At 55.2% G+C, this 19,964-nt stretch overlaps 1 protein-coding gene across 2 annotated transcripts; it reads right to left on the bottom strand.

Annotated features, from left to right (window-relative positions):
- Positions 1–745: 745 nt before the first annotated feature.
- VWA5B1 (von Willebrand factor A domain containing 5B1) lies at positions 746–19,872 on the bottom strand. Of its 2 annotated transcripts, none has more exons than XM_087944532.1 (21): positions 19,031–19,872; positions 17,841–18,036; positions 16,909–17,055; positions 16,347–16,569; positions 15,574–15,719; positions 14,787–14,918; positions 14,213–14,337; positions 13,495–13,671; positions 12,468–12,578; positions 11,934–12,136; positions 11,495–11,609; positions 8,785–8,970; positions 8,390–8,579; positions 7,840–8,033; positions 6,362–6,554; positions 5,569–5,898; positions 4,936–5,073; positions 4,536–4,655; positions 3,829–3,889; positions 3,459–3,567; positions 746–2,771 (listed from the first exon to the last, which is right to left on the bottom strand). In XM_087944532.1, exons 2-21 carry the CDS (start codon positions 17,977–17,979, stop codon positions 2,094–2,096), a joined length of 3,717 nt encoding a protein of 1,238 aa, XP_087800658.1. In that variant the 5' UTR covers positions 17,980–18,036; positions 19,031–19,872; the 3' UTR covers positions 746–2,093. The 2 variants fall into 2 exon arrangements, with proteins under 2 accessions (XP_087800658.1, XP_087800657.1); XM_087944531.1 differs by having other exon boundaries at positions 4,554–4,655; positions 19,031–19,754.
- Between the last annotated feature and the right edge of the window lie 92 nt (positions 19,873–19,964).

Here is a 19,964-nt window from a genome sequence, read left to right as displayed (position 1 = left end):
TTGTAGATGGAAAAGAGAGACGTTCTCCTCCTGCTCCTGCTCTCTGCAAACCTTTCTAGCACTGATGATGTTACCTAGTTGGGTCATGAAATGTCTGCAAGAAAACTACCAGGCATCAAGGACACTGGAGTCGCTTTTCCTCCTCCTCCTCTTCCCCCTTGTAGTTTTCCCGAACATTATGCATTTTTGGAAAAGATTTGTAATCCAGGTATTCACTGGAGGGAACACATTTCCCTAACAGACGTTTTTATATAGAGAAACCACCGCTGCAAAATTCAGAGGGCACTGGGCAGAACTCCCGGAGGGGCTTTTTCTAAAAGGTCACTGGATTCTCTTGTGTTTTTTTTTTCCTTGAAAAGGTTTCGCTTCTCACCCAAGAAGCTTCTTCAGTTCTGACTGACTGGTGGGCAATGGAACCAGTTGCCCTTTGGAAAAAGTGCTTTGGGTACCAGCAGGACCTCCGCATCGCCACAAACATTTCCCATCGGGTTGATTGAGAAGGGTGGGGGGGGAGAGCAGTGAAATGTAGAGCATCCTGGGCTCAGCGCAGAGCTGCTCTCTTGTTTCCTGAGCAACAGGAAATAAGCCCCCTCCCCAACTGGGAACCCAACTGGAGCCCATCAGCGCCTCCCAGTGGCTTTGCCAGCAATGCAGAGCAAGAGAGAGAGAAGGAAGGAGGGAAGGAGAGAGAAAGAGAGAGGTTTTTCTTGGGAGTGTCTGGGGGCTTAACAAACACACAGACACACACACTTTCCCAACGGTTTATTAAATCACGGAAGCAGCCACAAATGAAAAAAAAAGTAACTTAAGAAACCAGCAGAGAGAAGAAAATGAAAGGGAAGAAACTCCTGGCTGCTCACTTCCTTGGGTCCTTCCTTCCGAAGGCCACCCGGGGCACGACTGAAGCCGGAGATCAAGGAATCTCTCGAGCACTTGGTCCCGGTTTTTTTTTTTTTCTTTTCTTTTTCCTTTGGATTCTTGCAGGAGAAACAAAGTGTGAGAGCCGTAATAATGTCGAATTTGACAAGCAGATGCTGCTGTCATTAAGATTTAGGTAGCATTCCAGAATCACCGAATCACAGAGTTGGAAGGGACCTGGGAGGTCTTCTAGTCCAGCCCCCTGCTCAAGCGGGAGACCCTCTAGCATTCCAGACCAGGGGCTGTCCAGTCTCTTCTTGAAGACCTCCAGGGATGGAGCCCCCACAACGTCTGGAAGCAAATCCTCCCACAGGTTAATTCTTCTGATCAATTGTTCTAGTCCTTGGAGATCTAAGAGCCCAAATCCCATTTTTTCGAACTGGAGAAATTAGCAGCTTGGCTCCATCTGAAAGACCGATGGACGGACAGACGGGGGTTCTGAGCGAACGCAAGAGGACACAGCGGAGCCAGCAAAGCTTGTGGTGGCTGCAGAGTGTCTGCAAAGAAGGTTTTCCACGTCAGGGGGGGGGGGGGCCTGGCTGGATTCCTCTGCCTCCCCGCTGGCCTTTCGGGGCCTGAATAATGAGGCCTGATCCCCCAGCAGGGATGGGGAGGGGCCCCTGGTGAAGGAGGGGCCTCCAGAGAGCAATTATAGCAATGCTACGCCTCCCCCTCTGAGATCTGGGGTGCTTCTTCCCGTCCCTGGGCAACCAATGGAGCAGCTCCACAGGGTCTGCCCCAACCCTGCCAGCATCTCCGGGGGAAAACTTTGGAGAAACCTTTCCCCAAAACCCTGAAGTCCAGCCTGGAGGGGTCCACTCATCCGGCGACCTCCCTCCCAGGGCAACACCCCCGGGAAGACGACCACTGCCGGGGCTTTGCATGCCCAGAAGCACAAGAGGGAAGGATGCCCAACGCCCAGACCTGAATAGCAGGGCATGAGGAAGAGGGGAGGGGAGGGCGGCAGGGCCATCACGGACCCCTCCCAGGCAGCCTGCTCCAACGGGCGCCCTCTGGATGCACCAGGCGCCATGCAACCCAAACCAAGATGGGAGCTGCAGTCCACCGGCGCCCAGAGCAGCCCCTGGCATCACCCGGAGCTTGGATGGAGAGGGATGGAGCTGGGGCCCAGGACGGCCGGCCTGTCTCTGCTTGCCCTCTTCCTCCCCGCCTTCCTAGACATCCTTCGGGTTGTAACACAGCAAGTTGAACTGGAGGTTTTCGTTCCAGTGCCGGAGCAGCACGAACAGCTGTTGAGCAGCTGTCTTGAGGGCCAGCAGGGTTCGCCCTTCCGGGATGTCCTGCTCCCCGAGCCACCGGCTGGCCTTAGCGGCCACCAGCTCCCACTCAATGAAGTAGGAGGCCGAGCTGTGCTCCAGCCACGCCAAGGCCACCGCTGTGGCCCAGAGCATCCCCTCTGGCTCTGTTCGCTGCTGGAGCTCGACATCTAAGAGCCAAGCCTGGACTTTGGGGGTCTCGGTCTCCGAGCCTCGGCCGCTGTCCGGTGGGGATGGGGCCTTCTCTGGGGTAGAGAAGCTCTGGATGGTGATCGAGGGAGGGGACAGGCTGGTCTCCGTCTTGGGGGCTCGGGAGGAGCTTTCTGGAGGCCCACGCAGGGCGGTCTCCTCCTCCTCCTCAGCCTCTTCGTGGAGGTGCCTCCCTGGAACATCGGCAACCCTTGCGCTCTGGGCTTCTTCCGGACCTTCCGCTTTCCTGGAGCTGGTGGAAGGGCTGAGGTCCATGCGGTGGCAAGCAAACGGCGAGGTCCACCTGAGCTTCTCCAGTGGGATGTTGATGGCCTCCGAGAAAGCCTCGTTCAAGAGGAAGGAGCCACAGGCCAGCTGCAGAGACACCTGAGGAGGAAGGCGGAGGAGAGGACCTCAGTGAGACAGTCCTTTCCTCTCTTAAGGCATTATGAGCTTCTCAAAAGGGCAGAGAACGCTGAGGCGTGGCCCCCTCACGTCCAGTTCAACGTTGTAGCCAGGTTTTCCTCAGCCAGCCCAGCTAGAGGATCTCAAAGCATTCCTCTGTAGTTCCTCTGTGGTGTGGATTTTCTTGTGAAGGGACTCACCCGGTGACCAGGGCCAACCTCCCACCGCAGAAGCTCGAAGGCCCCCCCAACAAAGACCTGATGGAGAACCAGGTTTCTACAAACTAGGATGGAAGTTTGCGCAGCATTGGCCTTCAGACTTTGGATAAGACAGGGCAGTGAAATGGTCCATCCCCAAGGCATTTTTGCATGCATTATTAAGGCAGGCCTCTCCAAACTCGGCCACTTTAAGACTTGTGGACTTCAACTCTCAGAATTTTGGGGTTTGAAGTCCACAAGTCTTAAAGTGGCCGAGTTTGGAGAGCCCTGAATTAAGGTGTGAAGTGCTGTATCCAATTTGAAGTGCTGGTTTTGGTTCAGACCCCAGTCCTGGGAATGCAACAGAAATAAATTTACATGCAATTTTTATCCTCCACCTTCTTGTTTAGATCAAGAGAGAAGAAAGTTTGGAGGATAGGAGCTAAATTTTCTCCCCACCCAGCACGCTCACCAGTGGCAGGTAATCAACATTTTCATTGATCTCGTTGCTTTTGGCAGGAAACTTGCCCATGAAGCCTCGGGCAGCCTTGGTCAGGAGTCTGGTTTTGTTAAACGTCAGCCTGGATGAGGAAAAAAGCAATTACACAGCCAGACCCATTTCCCCCTATAACCAATTTTGAGTTAAGTTTTAGTTCATCAAAACATGGGAAATGTAATCTTTAGACGGTTCAGAGAGGGCAATAAACCCTATTTATTGTTAGGAATCTAGTAGCACTTCATATCAAATTTTAAGAAGAATTCCTGAGAAATTTTTCTAAAAAGTTTGCATCTGAGTAAACAGCAAGCACTTTCAGAGAGTCGTGGACAAAAGCAAATTTTACCTGGCACCAAAGAAATTTTCGATGGACTTTTGAGAGGAAACGGATGGGCTACGTAGTGACCCTGTAAAGACAGGTGAACGTTAGCAACGATGGAGCGTGTAAATTAGAGTAGGGCTCTCCGCCACACCTGGCCACTTTAAGACTTGTCGACCAAAGACAATGGCCCTGAGCTGAGCAGACCAAAGGAATAAATGCTTCCCCCGCTCTCCCCCCCCCCCCAATCTGGAAAACTGTGGCAATTCCCCCCTGAGGAAGAAAGTGAGCCAGAAGGAGACAATGGGAAAACGGCATCCCCAAATCAGAAGGCTCCTGGTGCTTTGGTGCGCAGCCTAACTCGGAATAAAACTGGTTGGCTGGAAAAGGTGCGGAGTCCTGGTCTTTGGCCCCTGGAGCTAATTTAAGTTTGGAAGTTGGAACCCTTCCTTCAACGGGTTTGTTGCAGGAAGAAAATCAAGGAACGTAAGGAGGGGACCCTTTTTTTCTGGAAATTAAGGAGAAAAACTAAAGCATGGATGGTTTGATCTGGCAGCCAAGTGGCGGGATTGCTGAGCACTGGACCTGTTCCCTCTCAGGATAAAGGATGAAGGTTTCCATGGCTGGTGTGGGGGTCTGTGCCTCTGTTTAAGGACAAGGGGACATAAAGGACCTCAGAGATGTCCAGGGGGTCCTTGACCAGGGTGGAAAAAGAGCTCCAGCTACAATCTTACTTGCGTTGGGCAGCCCACCGTCTGCTCCGTCATGAATCCGCCCCCAGCTAGTCGAGAGTCCTCGGTGCCGTCGGCTCTCAAACCCGGAGCTCCGTTGGCTAGAGGGTTTCATCAGCAGACCTGAAGAGAAGATTGGGGGGGAGGCTCAGAGGATCCAGGACCTCCTTTCATTCAAGGGAATATTCTGGAGCAATGAACACCCGACTCCTTCAAGGGATAACAATCCGGCCCAAGGAGAGAAAAAATGACCTGGGTCCTTGACTTACGACCAGAGTTTCCTGGTGGTTGTTAAGTGAGGCACACCTGATTGTATGATCTTTGATTGGGCCATGCTGGCTGGGGAATTGAGACTAGGTTTTGAATGCCAACACAGTATCTTCACAAGCGCTTTGAGCCTCACCTGTATTGGGATATTTAACAATGGTTGGCAAATAGTCGTTGCTGCTCAGGTCAACTGGCACAAACACCGTGAATTTGCTGATCACGTTGCAAGATTTGCTGGTGTGCACTGCGTTGGCTTGGTACCGCCGTCCGGACCCTGTAGACAGAGGGACCCAAAATGTCAGAAAAATGTCATATTAGTTGGATTCAGTTAATATTCACACCTCTTTCTAACTCCCGTCCTTTTTGCTGCTCAAAACCTTCTCCAAACACCAGGTGGAAAATGCAGGTTTTTAAAATCCTTTTCTGGTCCATCACAGCTGGGGGACTTAAGACCCCAGACCCATTTACAGACTAGAGTCCCCTGCTTTGCATTCAACGCCCAGGCATGAATTTAACAGCAGTGTGGAGTTTGCCTTGCAGATGCTCAGTGACCAATTGAGTCTTGTTCCAATTCTGGGCAAGAAAGAAATCCGCCTTTTTCTGGAGAAAATAACCCAATCTCGTCAGAAAAGAATATATGTAGGGCAATTCCAACCGCTCCCTCTGGAAAAGTCTCCCCAGAGGAAGGGGCAGCTGAGAAACCAGCGACGGACTGATCATGGGGGCCGACTAAAGAAGACCAGAATTGGATCCAGGGGTGCCCAAATACCATGCTCGATCTCAAACTCCCTCTCGGCCAGCTGCTCGAAGTCCTGGACGATGGACTTGGCAGCCAGGTGGTGGAAAGTCTCATTCCAGATGTCTTCTTCTTCCTCCTGGCCCTTGCCTTCTTCTCTGCTTTGGAAGAGGGGGCCGAGGTCGAAGGTTATCTCCCACTTGACCGGTTCGCCACTCTGGAGCCCCTTCACCAGGGCCTTGCAGAGCGACCTTCGAGACCCCCTCCAGCCACCACCAGCCGAGGAACCCAGTTCTGGATCAGGAAGGTCCCAATCCGAGGTGGACTCTGTTTCAAAGTTGAAGGAAGGATGTTGGGCAGACTCTGCAAGGAACGTCAGATGGTCACCCGTGGTGGGAATCCTTAAGCCACATGGGGTTATCTAACCTGCTTTCTGGGCAGGGGGTCCTTGTCCCTCTCTGGAGAGCCTTACCAGAGGAAGCAAGACCTCCCCTAAAACAGCCAGATGGCTCTGATCCCCCTCCCCCAAATTCTCCTCTCCTCTGCAAGAAATTTGGAAGGCAATTTTGCAGAATGAGAACTTGGAGGAAACCTGCAGGGTTGTTGCACGCAACACAAAGAAGAACTCAACTTATGGGATGCTCCCTTTGCAAAGGGCTCGGTTCCCTCTCTCTGTGGGTGCGTGTGAATGCGTGCGCCCCCAAAGCCACCCAACACGAGAGGCCTTGTGGTTGCCTTGTTGGGTCACCTTGTTGGGTCTACAAGCTGACCGCCCAGCTCAGAGAGCATCATCCGAGAGTCAACGCAAGCCCCCCTCGCAGCTTACCCAGTTCTCCAGGGCTTCGGCTGTCCGAGGACATGTGTCCCGAAAGGGCGCTGGCGTCTTGGGGGCCCCTGGATCCTGCCCCCGCCTGCGTGGGGCCCCAGTGCATCTGCCGCAGGTCCTGGAGCAGAGACGGCCGCTGTGCGCTGACTCCTCGGATCTTCTTCGGGGTTGGGGTGGGGCTGGCTGTGAGGGGCTGATCAGAGGGAGACATTTGAGGGGAGAGGAGGAGGAGGAGGAGACGCACACGCGTGACTCAGCAAATGCGCTCCTGAGACACAGTCCCCAAAACCAGGGCCCGCCCTGTACTGGGAGTCCTCGGCTTACAACAGGCCGTGCAGCGACTGTTCGGAGCACTGAAAAGAGTGACTTACGACCGTTTTTCACCCTTGCGACAGTTGCAGCGCCCCAGGGTCACCTGATCAAAATCCAGACCTTTGGCAACTGACTCATGACGGTTGCAGGGTCCCGTGATGCCCCCTTTGCGAAGTTAATGGGGAAGTCGGACTTCCTTCATGGCCGTGTGACTAACTTGACAAGTGAAGCGTCTCACTTAACAGCAGTGGCCAAGCCCACTTTGCAGCCACCCCGCTTGGCAACAGAGACGTGAGTGGAGGACCACCTGAAATGCCCCCCCGCCCAGGGCAGAGGACACACGGCTTTGCCCTGGGCCGCTTCCCACTCCAGGGTAAACGTCAGGTGAGGAAGCAACAACGGCGCCAGCGCACACACGGATCCTGCCACGGCTGCCCTTGGGATGCGACAGGCACCTCCGAGCCGAAGGGATCTGGGGGGCAGAGCAACAAACCAGCGGGGGGGGGGGGCACTGCCCCCACCAATCCCAGAGAGAGCATCGATCCCCCTCACACCGGCACCTCTCAGGGGGCCCAAAAGTGGTGGGGTCGTTCCTCCCTTGCACGCCTCTCTGCTTCTGCCCGACGGTGCCGGGGAATCGCCTGGGAGGGGCTGCTTGGTTTCTGCTGCTCTCTGGGCCTACAGCCTCCCTGCTAAATTCCCTTGGAGGCTATTCTCCTGTTTGGGAAGGACGGGGAAGATGGTCCGATGAAACACTCCCACCTCCTAGGCACAGGCTGCACACCCGACCCATTGCTACCTCAGCGCAGGGCCACTTCTTCCTGCAGAAGAATTGCACGCACACTTGTGCGTCCAGGAAAAGAATAATGGAGTAACGGAGCTGGAAGGGTCCCTGGAGGTCCTCCCCACCCCGCTCAACCAGAAGACCCTCTGCCATTCTGGACAAACGGCTGTCCAGCCTCTTCTTGAAAACCTCCAGGGATGGGGCACCCGCGACTTCTGGATCAATTGTTCTGCCTGTCAAGAGATTCCTCCTTATTCTGAGTATGGATCTCAGAATACAGAATAACCTAGTTGGAAGGGACCTTGGAGGTCTTCTAGTCCAACCCCCTGCTGAATCTGCCCTAAAGAGCCATCCTTGAGGTCGAGGCATCCGGGACCCTCACCTGAAGCTCCACCTGCCAGGGCTGAGCGTCCAAAGTGATCCGGCTGAGGTCCTGCAGGTGGACTTTCCGGAGAGGATTTGGCACTGGGACGGAGCTGGAGTCGCTGGCCGTGGGGAGCTTCTGGGGGGGCTCCCAGTCGGCAGCCTGGGTGGTGCTGTAGGTCCTTCGCTGGGACACCATTATGGGGTCAGTGCCTGAGAAAACACAAGGCCTCCGTGGACGCAACTAAACAACAAGCATCCAAAAACTGAACAAGCCAGGCTTGGCTTTAGGCATCCGGAGGGACTTGCTAACAACCCTGGGCGGGTTTGGGAGTCCGTGAAGAGCAGGAGATCTAGCATGTAAAGACAATAAAATTTGCCTCCCTGATGTTTATGCCAACAGCCTCCTCTTGTCCTTAAAAGTTGCACAAATTATCCACGTTCTTATCTTCCCATAAGTTCAACATTCTCCAGTTTAGTAAAAAAAAAAAAATACAGCAAAGGAATAAATGGGTAAAAATGTTGACAATTCTAGAAGACAGTCAGCAGCCGAGCCTGTCCAAACCCACCTGAATCTATATCCGATTCGCTTCCCATGTCTCCACTGCTCCTCTCCGAAGGAAATCCACTTTCGGGGGGATCTTTGGTAATCTCCCAGTTCTCCAGTCCTCCTCCTCCTCCTCCTTCTTCTTGGGAGTGGAAGAAAACGGAACTTCCCGATTCTTGCGAATGCAGCATGCTGTACCGGCGCCTTTTGTCCTGGGGAGAGAAGGACACGTGGGCAGGCATTCGTGGGCTTCCAGGCCGGTGGTTCCGTGGTAGAAAGCCAGGGGACACGGTCATTCAGTGCCGCTTCATGCATGCTCTGTGTGTCAAGGCACCCTGGGCCTGAAGGGCCACCAAGCCCAGATGACCAAGCAGGGGCACCAAGGTCAGCAGGCGCCAGTCAGTGGCGGCCACTCACCAGCTGGGGGTGAGAGACGTACGGGGACGTGTCGCACACCACGCTGTAGGCCACCAGACGGTCTCCTGGGAAAAGGCAGCTGGCGTTGATGGGCGAAATCAGGACTTCGCTTGTTTCGGGAAACACCCAGTCTACGGAGACATCGCTCACCACGGGAGCCATGGCCGCCTTCAGGGACTTGATCATCTAAACCCCGGAGGAAAAAAAGGACATTTTCAGGTCACACGACGGCCAGCGGAGTCCTGATCACAGTAACCCCCAATTCATGTAACCCCCAAAGGAAACCCACCTGTTCTGACCCCTCCACAAGACCCCACTTGGAGTGCGGCCCCCAGTTTCGGTCTCCGCAATATAAAAAAGATGTGGAGACTCTGGAAAGAGGGCAGGGAAGGGCAGTGAAGGGGATTAAGGGGCTGGAGGCTAAATCGTAGGAAGAACGGTTGCTGGAACTGGGGGCGTCTCGTCTAGTGCAAAAGAGACCCAGGGGCAACAGGATAGCACTGCTCCAATATTGGGGGAGGGGATCCCCCCATTCTCCAAAGCACCAGAAGCAACGGATGGAAACTCATCCAGGAGAGGAGCAACCTGGAATGAAGGAGGAATTTCCGGACAGCAAACAACTTGCCTCCAGAAACGGCCGGTGCTCCAGCACGGGAGGTTTTGAAGAAGAGCCTGGACAGCCATTTGTGCAGGGGCTGGACTAGAAGACCTCCGTGGTCCCTTCCAACTCTGTTATTCTATTGCTTTTATTATAATGATACAAGCAGCAGAATTTTGCAAGGCTGACCACCTTCTCCCCTCCCCTTCACGATCTCCCTGAGACCTGGGGAAGGTGGCGCCTGAGACCCCGAGGAGAATGAAATGCCTTTAGATGTTCCTGACGTCTGACGGGCTCTTGTGGCAGGTTTCCCAACGCGGCTCTTCTTCAAAAGAGAGAGTCCTTCCTGCTTTTGTAGTTCCCAGCCGTTGCAACCCTCCAGCTGTACAGTTCTGCCCTCCCTTCGCCCATGATGTTTCTGACAAAACTCATCAACACCTTCTGTGCAAGGAGCTGGCATTTTCTGACCTTCAACCATGCCATCTCTCCCTCCCTCTCTCTCTGTCTGCCGATGCCCGTCTTTTACCTCACAGATTCTGGAGCCAAGCAAGAACCGTATATCATTATTGGGGGGGGGGTGTTCCTTTCATTCTCCCACCCCCTCCTTTTGCAGAAGGGGAGATGGAAAGAGCTCAGGGCTTGTAGCGAGAGGCTCAGCCCACATCCATCTTTGATAGTCCTTGAGGGAGTTCGATTTTTATCCGGCAAGCTTTTATCCAGCTCGCTCTGATTGATCAAAGTATTCTGCTGCAGAGGATCCCCGGAGCTCGCTCGTTTTTCTTCCTTAGCCCAGGCCACCTCACCCAGGTCCTTGTGGTGGAGATAAACGGGAGGAAAAATCCTTTTGTTTGCTGCCTTGGGGCCATGGAGGGAAGGCAGGTTATGAAACAGAGGAATCAAGAGAAATGCATTTGCCTTCTGGGGCTTTGGAGAATGCGTCCACTGCCTCCTCTCAAATATTGGAAGGTGCCGTCATGTCACCCCTGGTCCTTCTCTTCATTAGGGTAGCCATCCCCAATTCCTGCAACTGTTCTTCACGCGTCTTAGGAAGCCTCCTGACCCTCTCTCTCTCTCTCTCTCTCACTCTCTCTTTCCTTCTTTCTCTTCCTCCCCTTCCCTTCCCTTCCTTTTTCCTCCTCCTCCTCCTCTTTGATAAGAACTGCATCAAATTCACCTTCATCCTGGGATTAAAATAGAAAGCCATTCCTTTAAAAGAGAAACAAGATGGAAGGGGAATGGTTTTTTCAAACGCAGGGGGGCTTTCTCCCCTGAACAGCCTCAACTGATTCACTGATGATGTAAAGCTGCTATTATTATTATTATTATTATTATTATTATTATTATTATTATTATTATTATTATTATTATTATTATTATTAACTGATGGTGTAAAGCTATTCAACACCACAGACAATACTGCTACCCTTCAAAAAGACCTTGACTATGTGTCAGAATGGTCAAACAAATGGCAATTTCAAATCTCAACAAATAAATGCTCTGTCCTACATATTGGCAAAAAAAAAGCAGAAAATAAAATACAGGCTGAATAGTCAAGACCTTGTTGATGATCCAAACTCTGTCAAGGACCTTGGAGGACTCATCTCTAATGACCTAAGTGCTAGAGCCCACTGTAACTACATAGCCAAAAAGGCGTTAAGAGTTGTTAACCTAATCCTACGTAGCTTTTTCTCTAGTAATATCACACTACTAACTAGCTTCAACCATAACAACACAAGAGCACACAATAGATACAAACTCAAGGTAAACAGCACCAAACTGGATTGCAGGAAATACGACTTCAGCCACAGAGTGGTCAATGCCTGGAATACTCTACCTGACTCTGTGGTTTCTTCCCCAAACCCCAAAAACTTTTAACCTTAGACTGTCTACTATTGACCTCACCCCTTTCCTAAGAGGCCTGTAGGGGGCGTGCATAAGCGCACCAACGTGCCTACCGTCCCTGTCCTGTTGTTTCTTTCATATATTTTTTTATTTTTCTTATATGTATCCATGTATTCATAACTATGTACTATACTTATACCTATTATCTTGTAAGCAATTGACAAAAACAAACAAACAAAAAACCCTGCAGCAGTCCAAGGGGGGGCCCACCTTTGGCTGCACCCGCTCCCCTTCAGCCAGGAATTCGGCGCTTCCTTTGGTTACGGCGGCCAGGCCCTTCAGCAGCCTCCGGCAGGCGTTCTTACCGATGCCGAAAGTGTAGCACCTGCAGCAGGGGGAGGAGAGGAGCAGCTGGGCAAGGAGAACCACCTGGAAGCCCCCAGGGATTACGGGAGGCTGGAGGGCCACTTGTCAGGCTGGTTTTTCTGCAAACTTTGCCCACCGATTCAACAGGAGAAACTTCGCTGGAAAAAACGGCCCCTTTGCCAAAACTCCAGAACTTCCTTGTCTTTATGGGCTAAGAGGTCAACCCCGTTTCCTTTCGCTGGGAAGGGCCTTGCCCTGGCTGCCCCCTTGCAAGGGCGGAGAGGGAAGGACTGCCCGCCCGCCCGTCCAGCCCCCGGTCAGGTCAGCCCCTCTTGAGGCCCACCTGGTGGAGGAGGCGTGGCTTCGTAGCAGCCCCAGCACTTTGCCGGTGTTCCCCACCGCCCCGTCCGTCAGGAGGAAGAGCAGGCGGGGGTGGCCCCGGTGGATGGGCTGCCGGATGACCCACTTCAGAGGCGACAGCAGGTTGGCGCTGCCCATGTCCGCCCGGATCTTCTTGATGCTCTCGCAGGCCCCCGCCAGGTTCTCCTGCAGGAAAAGCAGAGAAGGGGCTCTGGACACACCGAGGAAGGAGGGGCCTGGATACCTGGGCAAACATCCCCCCCCCACACACACACACACACTGGCGAGGATGAAGGACTGGCTGGGCCTTGGTGGTCACCACAGCCCCTCTAGCTCAGGGGAGCTCCGTTGGCTCTGATCCCTGAATTAGCTCGTCTGGAGGCTTGTGCCCCACACTGAAGCACCCGCTGAGCGAGCCGGGAGCCGCCCTTGCCACCCTCTTGGTCAACCAGCTGCATCAACGGGGGGTTGCAAGAGAAGCATCGGGAGCGGGGGGCACAAGAGCGCCTCCCTTCACCTCCGAGTAGGCCTGACTGGCAGGGAAGGCGGCCTTGAAGGTGGATCCGAAGCCAATGAGGTTGAAGAGGCAACCCGGCACGAGGCTCTTCAGGATGACCACCAGGGCGTCCTGCGAAAGCAAGAGAGAGGCGAAGTCAGGGGTCGCAACGGTGGATCCGAGGCCTTTCGCGCTCCAGGAAACGGAGGGCCAAGCAGCGCCCAGTTCCAGCAGGGAGTCCTCGGGGAAGGAGGGGGTGAAAGGGCACTCTGCCCACAGGCTGCACTGATGACATTCCCTAGTCGGCCCGTGAAACGTCTGCAAGGAATCAGCCAAGATTGGAGAGCACCCGGGCCCCCCACGGTCCTTGTCCTCCCCCACCCTCTTCCCACAGCCTTTGGCATTGGTGACTTTCAAAGCTGGATTAATGAACGATGAGTCACCTCTTGAGAAACACCGCAAGCTTTTGGCGCAGGCAGCTTCCCAGCTCAGGGAAGGCAGACCTGGCTGAGAGGCCGCCAAACCTGCCCATTTCTTCCTGTCAATGTCAGGGCGCTTTGCATTCCAGGCAGGCAGGCCATGAAGTCACACCGTTTCGAGGGTTTGTAGTTGCCGGTTTTGTTTGTTTGTTTGTTTGCTTCCTATCCTTGTTGTGCAGTCTGCACACTAAAAGGTTGTGTGTGTGTGTGTGTGTCTAACTCTCCTTTCGACCGCAGTGCAGAGCAGAGCAACGTTGCACAACCCTGGAGGCTTAAAGATGGGTGGGCTTCAACTCATAGGATTCCCCAGCCGCCATGATCCCTTTCTCTCCAACCTCTCCACTCTGGAGGAAAAACATGAGCGTGGCTGGCTGGGGAATTCTGGGAGTTGAAGTCCACCCCTCTTCAAGCTGTTGAGGTTGTGCAGCACCGCTTCTCAAGTCCAAAGGGTGTCTGGCCTCCTCGCCCCGTGCGTTGGGTGAAAGGGGACCTGAACCCCGAGCCCTCTTTCCCTCTCTGCCTCCAAGCCCTCCCCTCCACCCAGGGCCCCCGCAGCGTAGCCAACCTACCTTCACCCGGGCGATGCTTGTGCCGGCCATACTTTGGCTGCGGTCCACCAGGAATATGAACTCGCCATGGGTCTTCCGGAGGTTCGGCTGCACCGTCTTCAGGTCCGGGCAGAAGTTCAGCATGATCACCGGGTGGTGAGGGATGTCCTTGTGAAGCCTCTTGCGGATGATTTCCGTCTGACAGGACCGAGGAGGGAGGCCAAGCTCAAAGGCATTTTGAGACACACACCCCCAGGCTGCCGGCCCCCTGGAGAGACGTTGCTGGAGGGAGAGCTCTCCGTGGGGCAGGCAAGGGACCCAGGGGCGGCAGGAGGGGGGGCCTGTGCGGAATCGGACAAGGGGGAGCAGGCAGGTGGGAGGCGGATCTAAAGCAAAGTCCTAAAGGGGCTTTTTTCCCCCAGAGGCTTTTCTTGGGTTGGGTTTTTTTTTTTTTTTAAGGCCTTTCGCTTCTCGTCCAGGAAGCTTCTTCAGCTCCAGAGACTTTCAGTCCTAATTGCGGTTGTAGGTCAAGGATTGTCTGTGAAGCCGGATGCCCACCCACTGGGTGTCCAAGGCGCATGTCTGAATGGATGGCCCCGCTTTAAGGAGGGGTGGGGACCCGGGGACTTCTGGCAGAATCCGGGGGAGGGTATGGGGACTTAAAGGAATAGAAAGGGGGTCTTTGCCCCCCAGGTCCCAGCTCCTTTGGCAAAACCCCCACACCCCTCCCCCTGCCCACCTTTTTCTCGGGGCTGGGGTCCTTCTTGGTGCCTTTGATGAAGTCACTCCGCCCCCTCAGGTGCTGCTCGTACTGGGCAGGGGCCATGTCCCCCTCCTCCATCAGGACGTGGGGCATGTGGGGCTCTGGGAAACAAAGGGGAGCGGGGGGAAACGACAAGGGGATAATCAAAGGAGGGACGCGCAGATCTCTCCGGAAGTCTGCTGCTTTGACCCACCGATTCCTTCCAAGGGCAAAGCTTTGCCCCTTTCAAAGGAAGCCACGGTTTTTGGCCCTCACTTGGACTCCGTTGCGATTTGCAGCCAGCCCAACAACCACACAAACCCACACAGGCATCCCTGCCCAGAGATCAGATTGTCAAGGACGGGTCTCAGAAAACGGGAGGGACCCGGGAGGTCTTCTAGTCAGACCCTTCCATACAGAAGGGACCCAGGAGGGCTTACACCGTCCCGGTCAAGAGGCTCTCCATTGCCTTCTGGAAGACCTCCAGCGATGGAGGAGCCCCAACTTGGAGCGGCCCTGGTTCCCCTTCTTCCCCGTCCAGGCCAAGGAGCCTCAGAGGCTTCTCACCTACCACTGGGGTGGATCAGGATCTCCACCGGACGGTCGAAGGTGTGCCTGTGGGCCAGGCGGATGGTGATGCTCCTGGCCGACCGGGCCGAAGGGTCGGCGTCCGCTCGGATCTCGTGCGTGGGGCTTTCCACTCCTGTTTTGAGGGGGGGGTCTAAGTGAGGCGTTTCTTAAGTGAGCTTTGCCCCATTTTACGACCTTTCTTGCCCCAATCACCACAATTGCTGAAACGGAGTCACATGGCTCTGAAGTGAAGCTGGCTGCCCCCCATGGACTGTGCCTGTCACGTGGCCCTTTTGCAACTGTCATAAATATGAGTCAGTGGCCAAGCTGCCGAATTTTGATCACGTTACCAGGGAGTTGTTGCCATGGTCGTTAAGTGTGAAAAATGGTTGTAAGCGCCTTTTCTCAGTGCCGCCGTACCTTGGAACGGTCCCTAAATGAACAGTTGTGATTCACAGACTCCCTGTATGAGGTCTGCCTACATCAGCACCTCGGAGAGCTCTCTGGACCCTTCAGTGGGCCTGCAGATCTTAACTGAGGGCAGTGGGCCCTCTGAAGGGCATCTTCTGGGCCACGGGTTGGTTGACCCTAGGGTGGACAGGCTGCTGGACCAGAGCCGCCAGTGCTCCCCTCCACCAGGCATGGCTTAAGAGAGGCCCTTCCGTGGCCAACTGACCAGCCCAAAGAATAAGTGGCCCCAAGCAGGACCAGAGATCTGATGTTCCTCCTGCCCCTTATCTCCCCCCCCCCCTTGGCCGGCCCCCCTTTCCTTTGATATCCCAGCTGACCTGCCAATAAACACGGCCCTCGGATCTCCAGGGAGAAGCTGAACTCGTACTCCACAGGGTTGGTGGTCTCGGCTTCCAGGAGATGCGCCAGGCAAAATTTCCTTGCTTGCTCTGGAGAAAGGCCCCCACTGCAGTGCCCGTCCTTCCTGAAGAGAGGACGGTGGGTCAGGGTGGGAGAAGAGCGGTGGGGTCCCGGGTGCTCTCTGAGCTGGGTGGTTTCCTTGCAGACGTTTCATGACCCAACTAGGGAATGTCATCCGTGCTAGCAGGGAGTGGGGACATACCCCACTAATCTCCTTGCACTGATGACACTCCCTAGTTGGGTCATGAAACGTCTGCAAGGAAACCACCCAGCTCAGAGAGCTCCAAGGGCCCCGCAATCACAGCGAGCTTTTGAGTCCGGCAGAAACCCAGCTAAAACAGGACGTTCACAGCTGAACCCACCAATTTTTCAGTCCTTCCAAGGTGCTCTTCTTTAAAGGTTGGTATCCTAATAACTTGCCCTTTTTTTTTTGTCCTATTCTGCTGCTAGCGCATTAAAAATATTCCCCATTTTGTTTTATTTCTACAAACAAAAGCCGGGCATTTGGGATTTCTCCGCCTGTCTTTCTGCATTTAACGTGCCCTTTCCCCATTATGACAGCTTCCCACAAGAGCATTCCCTGCTCAGAGCCTTGTTAGATGGCAGCTGCAGTCTGGCCTTTCCTGCCTCGACCCAGGAGGCTAAAATCCGCGGGGATCTTGAAGCAAACTCTGGCAGGAGGGCTGCTTACAAGGAGGGGTGGTGTCCAGAGAGGCTGCCGGTCTGGTCGGAGGCTTTCTGGGGCACTCTGGGGGCGCAGACGGCCGGAAGGAGGACCCTGACGGCCCCGGTCGGGAGGGTCTGGAGCTCAGAGGACGTGCTGATGCAGATGGACACGTCCACTTGAGGGGGAATGATGCCCACGCTGGCCACAAAGACGATCCTCTCCAGGTCTTCATCCAGAACGACATGGCCTGCAGGAAAGGAAGCTCAGGCGCCCGATGTCTGCTTAGCAGGCCTCCTCTATGGTTCACTGAAGGCTTTCCAGGAGCTGCCCGGCATCTTTCTTTCTCAGGCATGGCAACTTTAAGACGGGTGGACTTCAACTCCCAGAATTCCTCAGCCAGCAAGGAATTCTGGGAGTTGAAGTCCACAAGTCTTAAAAGTTGCCAAGATTGGAGAGGCCAGTTCTAAGGGGACAGTTTTGCTTTGCTCCCTCCTGCAACCTTGAAGGTTCCAGAACATAGAATATCAGCCTGTCTATTCCCTGGGGTTATCACTTTGCCCCCTCCCCTCCCCTCCTCTTCTCTCACCCGCCTCATCCGGGGGTCTCCCGTCGCTGAAGCAGCTCTCCTCGATTCTTGCCTTGTCTTTGATCTGCACTGTTACCACCCGCTGAGAAATCACCGCCTCGAAGCCCACCACGGTGGTGTATTCGTCCAGGGGGTAGACGAAGAAGCCTGGGAAGGGAAGGCCGTTTTTCAGAGGGCGAAACCTGCCTGCGCCTGGAATAAAACCTCCCCAGGTGAGAGGAAAACGACTGAAAGAAACAGCTCCACTCGGGACGATCCCTCGGCCCCTCTGCTTTGACAACCCCAGGGGGAAATAGGGAAGCCCAAGGGGTGTCGTGGTTGCCACCCTCCAAATACAGGTAGCCTTTGACTTAGGACCACAGTTGAGGGTAGTATTTCTGTGGCTAAGCAAGGCAGGTGTTTGGTGACGCGTGCCCGGATTACGAGCATTTTTGCCATGATAGTTAAGTGAATTATATAAGGGGGGGGGGGGAATCTGCTGTGAACTCTGCGTAGGCATCAGGAAGGGCATCCAGCCAATAAACGCTCAGCTCCATCCAGTCGCTCTGACTCTACCCCGAATTAAGGGATTACAGGGTTGTAAAAAAGGGAGTGGGGTTTTTTTAAAAAGTGAATCAGGCCGTCATTAAGCAAATCCTGCTTCCCCAATAACTTTGCTTGTTGGAAGCTGGCTGGGGAGGTCGCGAAGGGGGGATCCTGTGATCCCAGGATGCTGCAACCATCGTAAATACGTGCCAGTTGCCAAGCGCCTGAAATCTGATCGGATGATTGCAAGGATGCTGCCGTGGTGAGAAGTCACTTTTTGAAGGTCAAACGGCCACAAGTCGAGAACTTCCTGTAACTCTTCAGGACCTGGGACAGTTCTCAACCCCTCTTAACTCAGGCAAAAAATAGAAGAGTGAAACTCAAGAGGGAGAGGCAACCCTACCGACCTTCAAAAGGATGGTTCTCCGAGTTGCGGTAGGACAGGCAGGCGGTCATCCCAAAGGCATAGCCACTGACGCACGAGGTGACCTCCGAGGCGGCCAGAGGGAGGAGGGTGCTGGTTGTCCAGTTGATCAAGCCGGGCATCCTGAGGGCTGCTTTAGGATCAGGGCAGAAAAAGACCCAGGACTCCGTCTCTCTCCTCTGGAAAAGAAATATGGCATCAGCGCTGAAGATGGACACAAGCGTCCGTCCGCCAGGCCACCGCAGGGCCGGTTGGTGGACATAGAAAAGGTCTGGGGGGGTGGAAAATCAGAGGCTGACCTTTGGGTGATTCCCAGACGGAAGCAGCTGTCCAGCCCCCTCTCCCCCCTCCCCGTATCCTCTCTGCAGTTTGCACATTTTCTTCAATAGTTTTGAGAATCGGTCTTGGAGATATCCCAGGTGGGGGATGGATCAAGAGGGATCTTGAACGGATCAGGGCAGGCAACAGGTTATAAGATGCTGGTGGAAACGTGTGAAGGCAGGACACACGAGAGGGGGAGCTTCGGGTGAAAACGGGGCTCAGATGCAAAAGACGGGGGGGTTGCCTTGGCGAGAGGAGACACCCACCTGCCCCCACCACCACTCAAAGATGGGTCCATGGGGGAAGAGGGGGACATGGCTGGGTCAAGCCCCCCCATTCTTCTCTCGAGATGAGGAGGGGTGATCTACAGAGCCCTCGAAACCTCCTGGTGCAGCCCTTGCCTCCCCCCACTGGACAGCCGTCCAAAGGAAGCTGGATTTGGTCTCTTTGCTGGGAGGCTGCAGCTGTTGTTTGCAAACACCTTTTAGCTGCGGTGTGTGTGTGTGTGGTGGGGGGGAATGTTGTGTCTGAAAGGAGCAGGAGACCTGGGGCTAAACGGGAGGTCGGGGGTGCGAAGGTGGCTCTCCCCCTTTTCTCTCTCTTTTTCGCTCTTCCTTTTAAACAAAGGCTGGCGGGGAGGGGGTCCAAGGCTTGCTGGCATTTCTCCCCCCGCCTTGTCCCAGACTCGGCGCGAGGCGTCAGGAAAAAACATCGGAGACTTTTGGGGAGCAGAGAAAGTCCCCGCCGAGGCGCAGGGTGGTGGGGTGGTGGTGGGGTCGGCAGACAGGACGGAAAAACAAACCTGGAGCGAAAGTCGCGGCGGCTTTTTGGGGGGGGGGAGGCTGCTCTTACCTGGCCGGAGGGGCCGGTCGGGGGTCCCGGGACGGCTGCCCGCCGGGAGCACGGCCGTCCCCGACGGTTCTCCTGAAAGCAGCTGGCGGGGCGAGAGCTGCGGAGGCAACAGGTGGGCCGGCCGGATCTGGCGGGGGGCTGGCCGAGGGGCTCCGCTGGCGACCCGGCGGCCACGTCTCCACCTGCCTGCGGCTCCTCTTCCACTTGGGCGAGCGAGCGAGCGGGGCTCGTGTGGCCGTCGGGAAGGACCCGCGCGCGCGCGCCCGCACTCCCTGACACGCAGGCAGGACACGGCGGGCGCAAAGCGGGTCTCAGCCGCGCGAAGACGACGCCCCCGCCCGGCCTCTCCGCAGCCCTCCAGCACCAGCCAGGAGGGGACCTGCCCGCCCCTCTCCTCCCTTTGGGGGCCAACAGGCGGGAGGGTCCCCCTTCCTGGAACAGCACCCGCACTTCGGCGCAGATCCGGCTTCCCCGGGGCCTTTGGAGTTGGCCTGGGCCCCCTTTGAGGGATCTCTGGAGAATGGCAGGCTGAGTCAACCTGGAACTCCTGGCTGTGGGCAGAGTTTGCCTGCAATGCTGCCTTCTGTTCCCGGGGCTCCTTCTGGTGAGGGGCAGCTGGATTGTCCCCCTCCTCAAGAGCCCCAGTCCAGGTCCAAGGGGGGCCCCAGCGAAGAAGGCCTGGGCAGGAATCCACAGGAGGATTCTTAATGGACGGTGAAATCCTTTCTGGATGCGCCCCAGGTGGATGTGGGGGCACCCCGTCTTTCTGGGTTATTTTTGATAGCCTTTAACAGCCTCCCGGGGAAGTGGCTGTCCATCAGCCTTGGCATTGGAGGGGAACCAAGGCCCCCACCCAAGGCCTCTCCAGGTTGGGTTCCCGTTGGCGGGAAGGTCTCCTGAGACAGGAAGGGCGACAAAGGACGGAGACGTTGGG

Source organism: Notechis scutatus, chromosome 16 (genome assembly GCF_049901735.1).
Source record: "Notechis scutatus isolate UNSWTSFEM ecotype Mainland chromosome 16, rNotScu1.2, whole genome shotgun sequence".
Taxonomy (NCBI): domain Eukaryota; kingdom Metazoa; phylum Chordata; class Lepidosauria; order Squamata; family Elapidae; genus Notechis; species Notechis scutatus.
This window is presented reverse-complemented; position numbering and strand designations above follow the sequence as displayed.

Bases quoted from the DNA above. Each gene is read 5' to 3' on its own strand.
- VWA5B1 (XM_087944532.1), bottom strand. From the start codon at position 17,979: ATGCCCGGCTTGATCAACTGGACAACCAGCACCCTCCTCCCTCTGGCC. The intron at 3,890-4,535 runs GTAAGATTGTAG...CTGTCTTTACAG, and splicing joins CGGTGGGCTGCCCAACGCAA to GGTCACTACGTAGCCCATCC. The intron at 2,772-3,458 runs GTGAGCGTGCTG...CTTCCTCCTCAG, and splicing joins ATGTTGATTACCTGCCACTG to GTGTCTCTGCAGCTGGCCTG.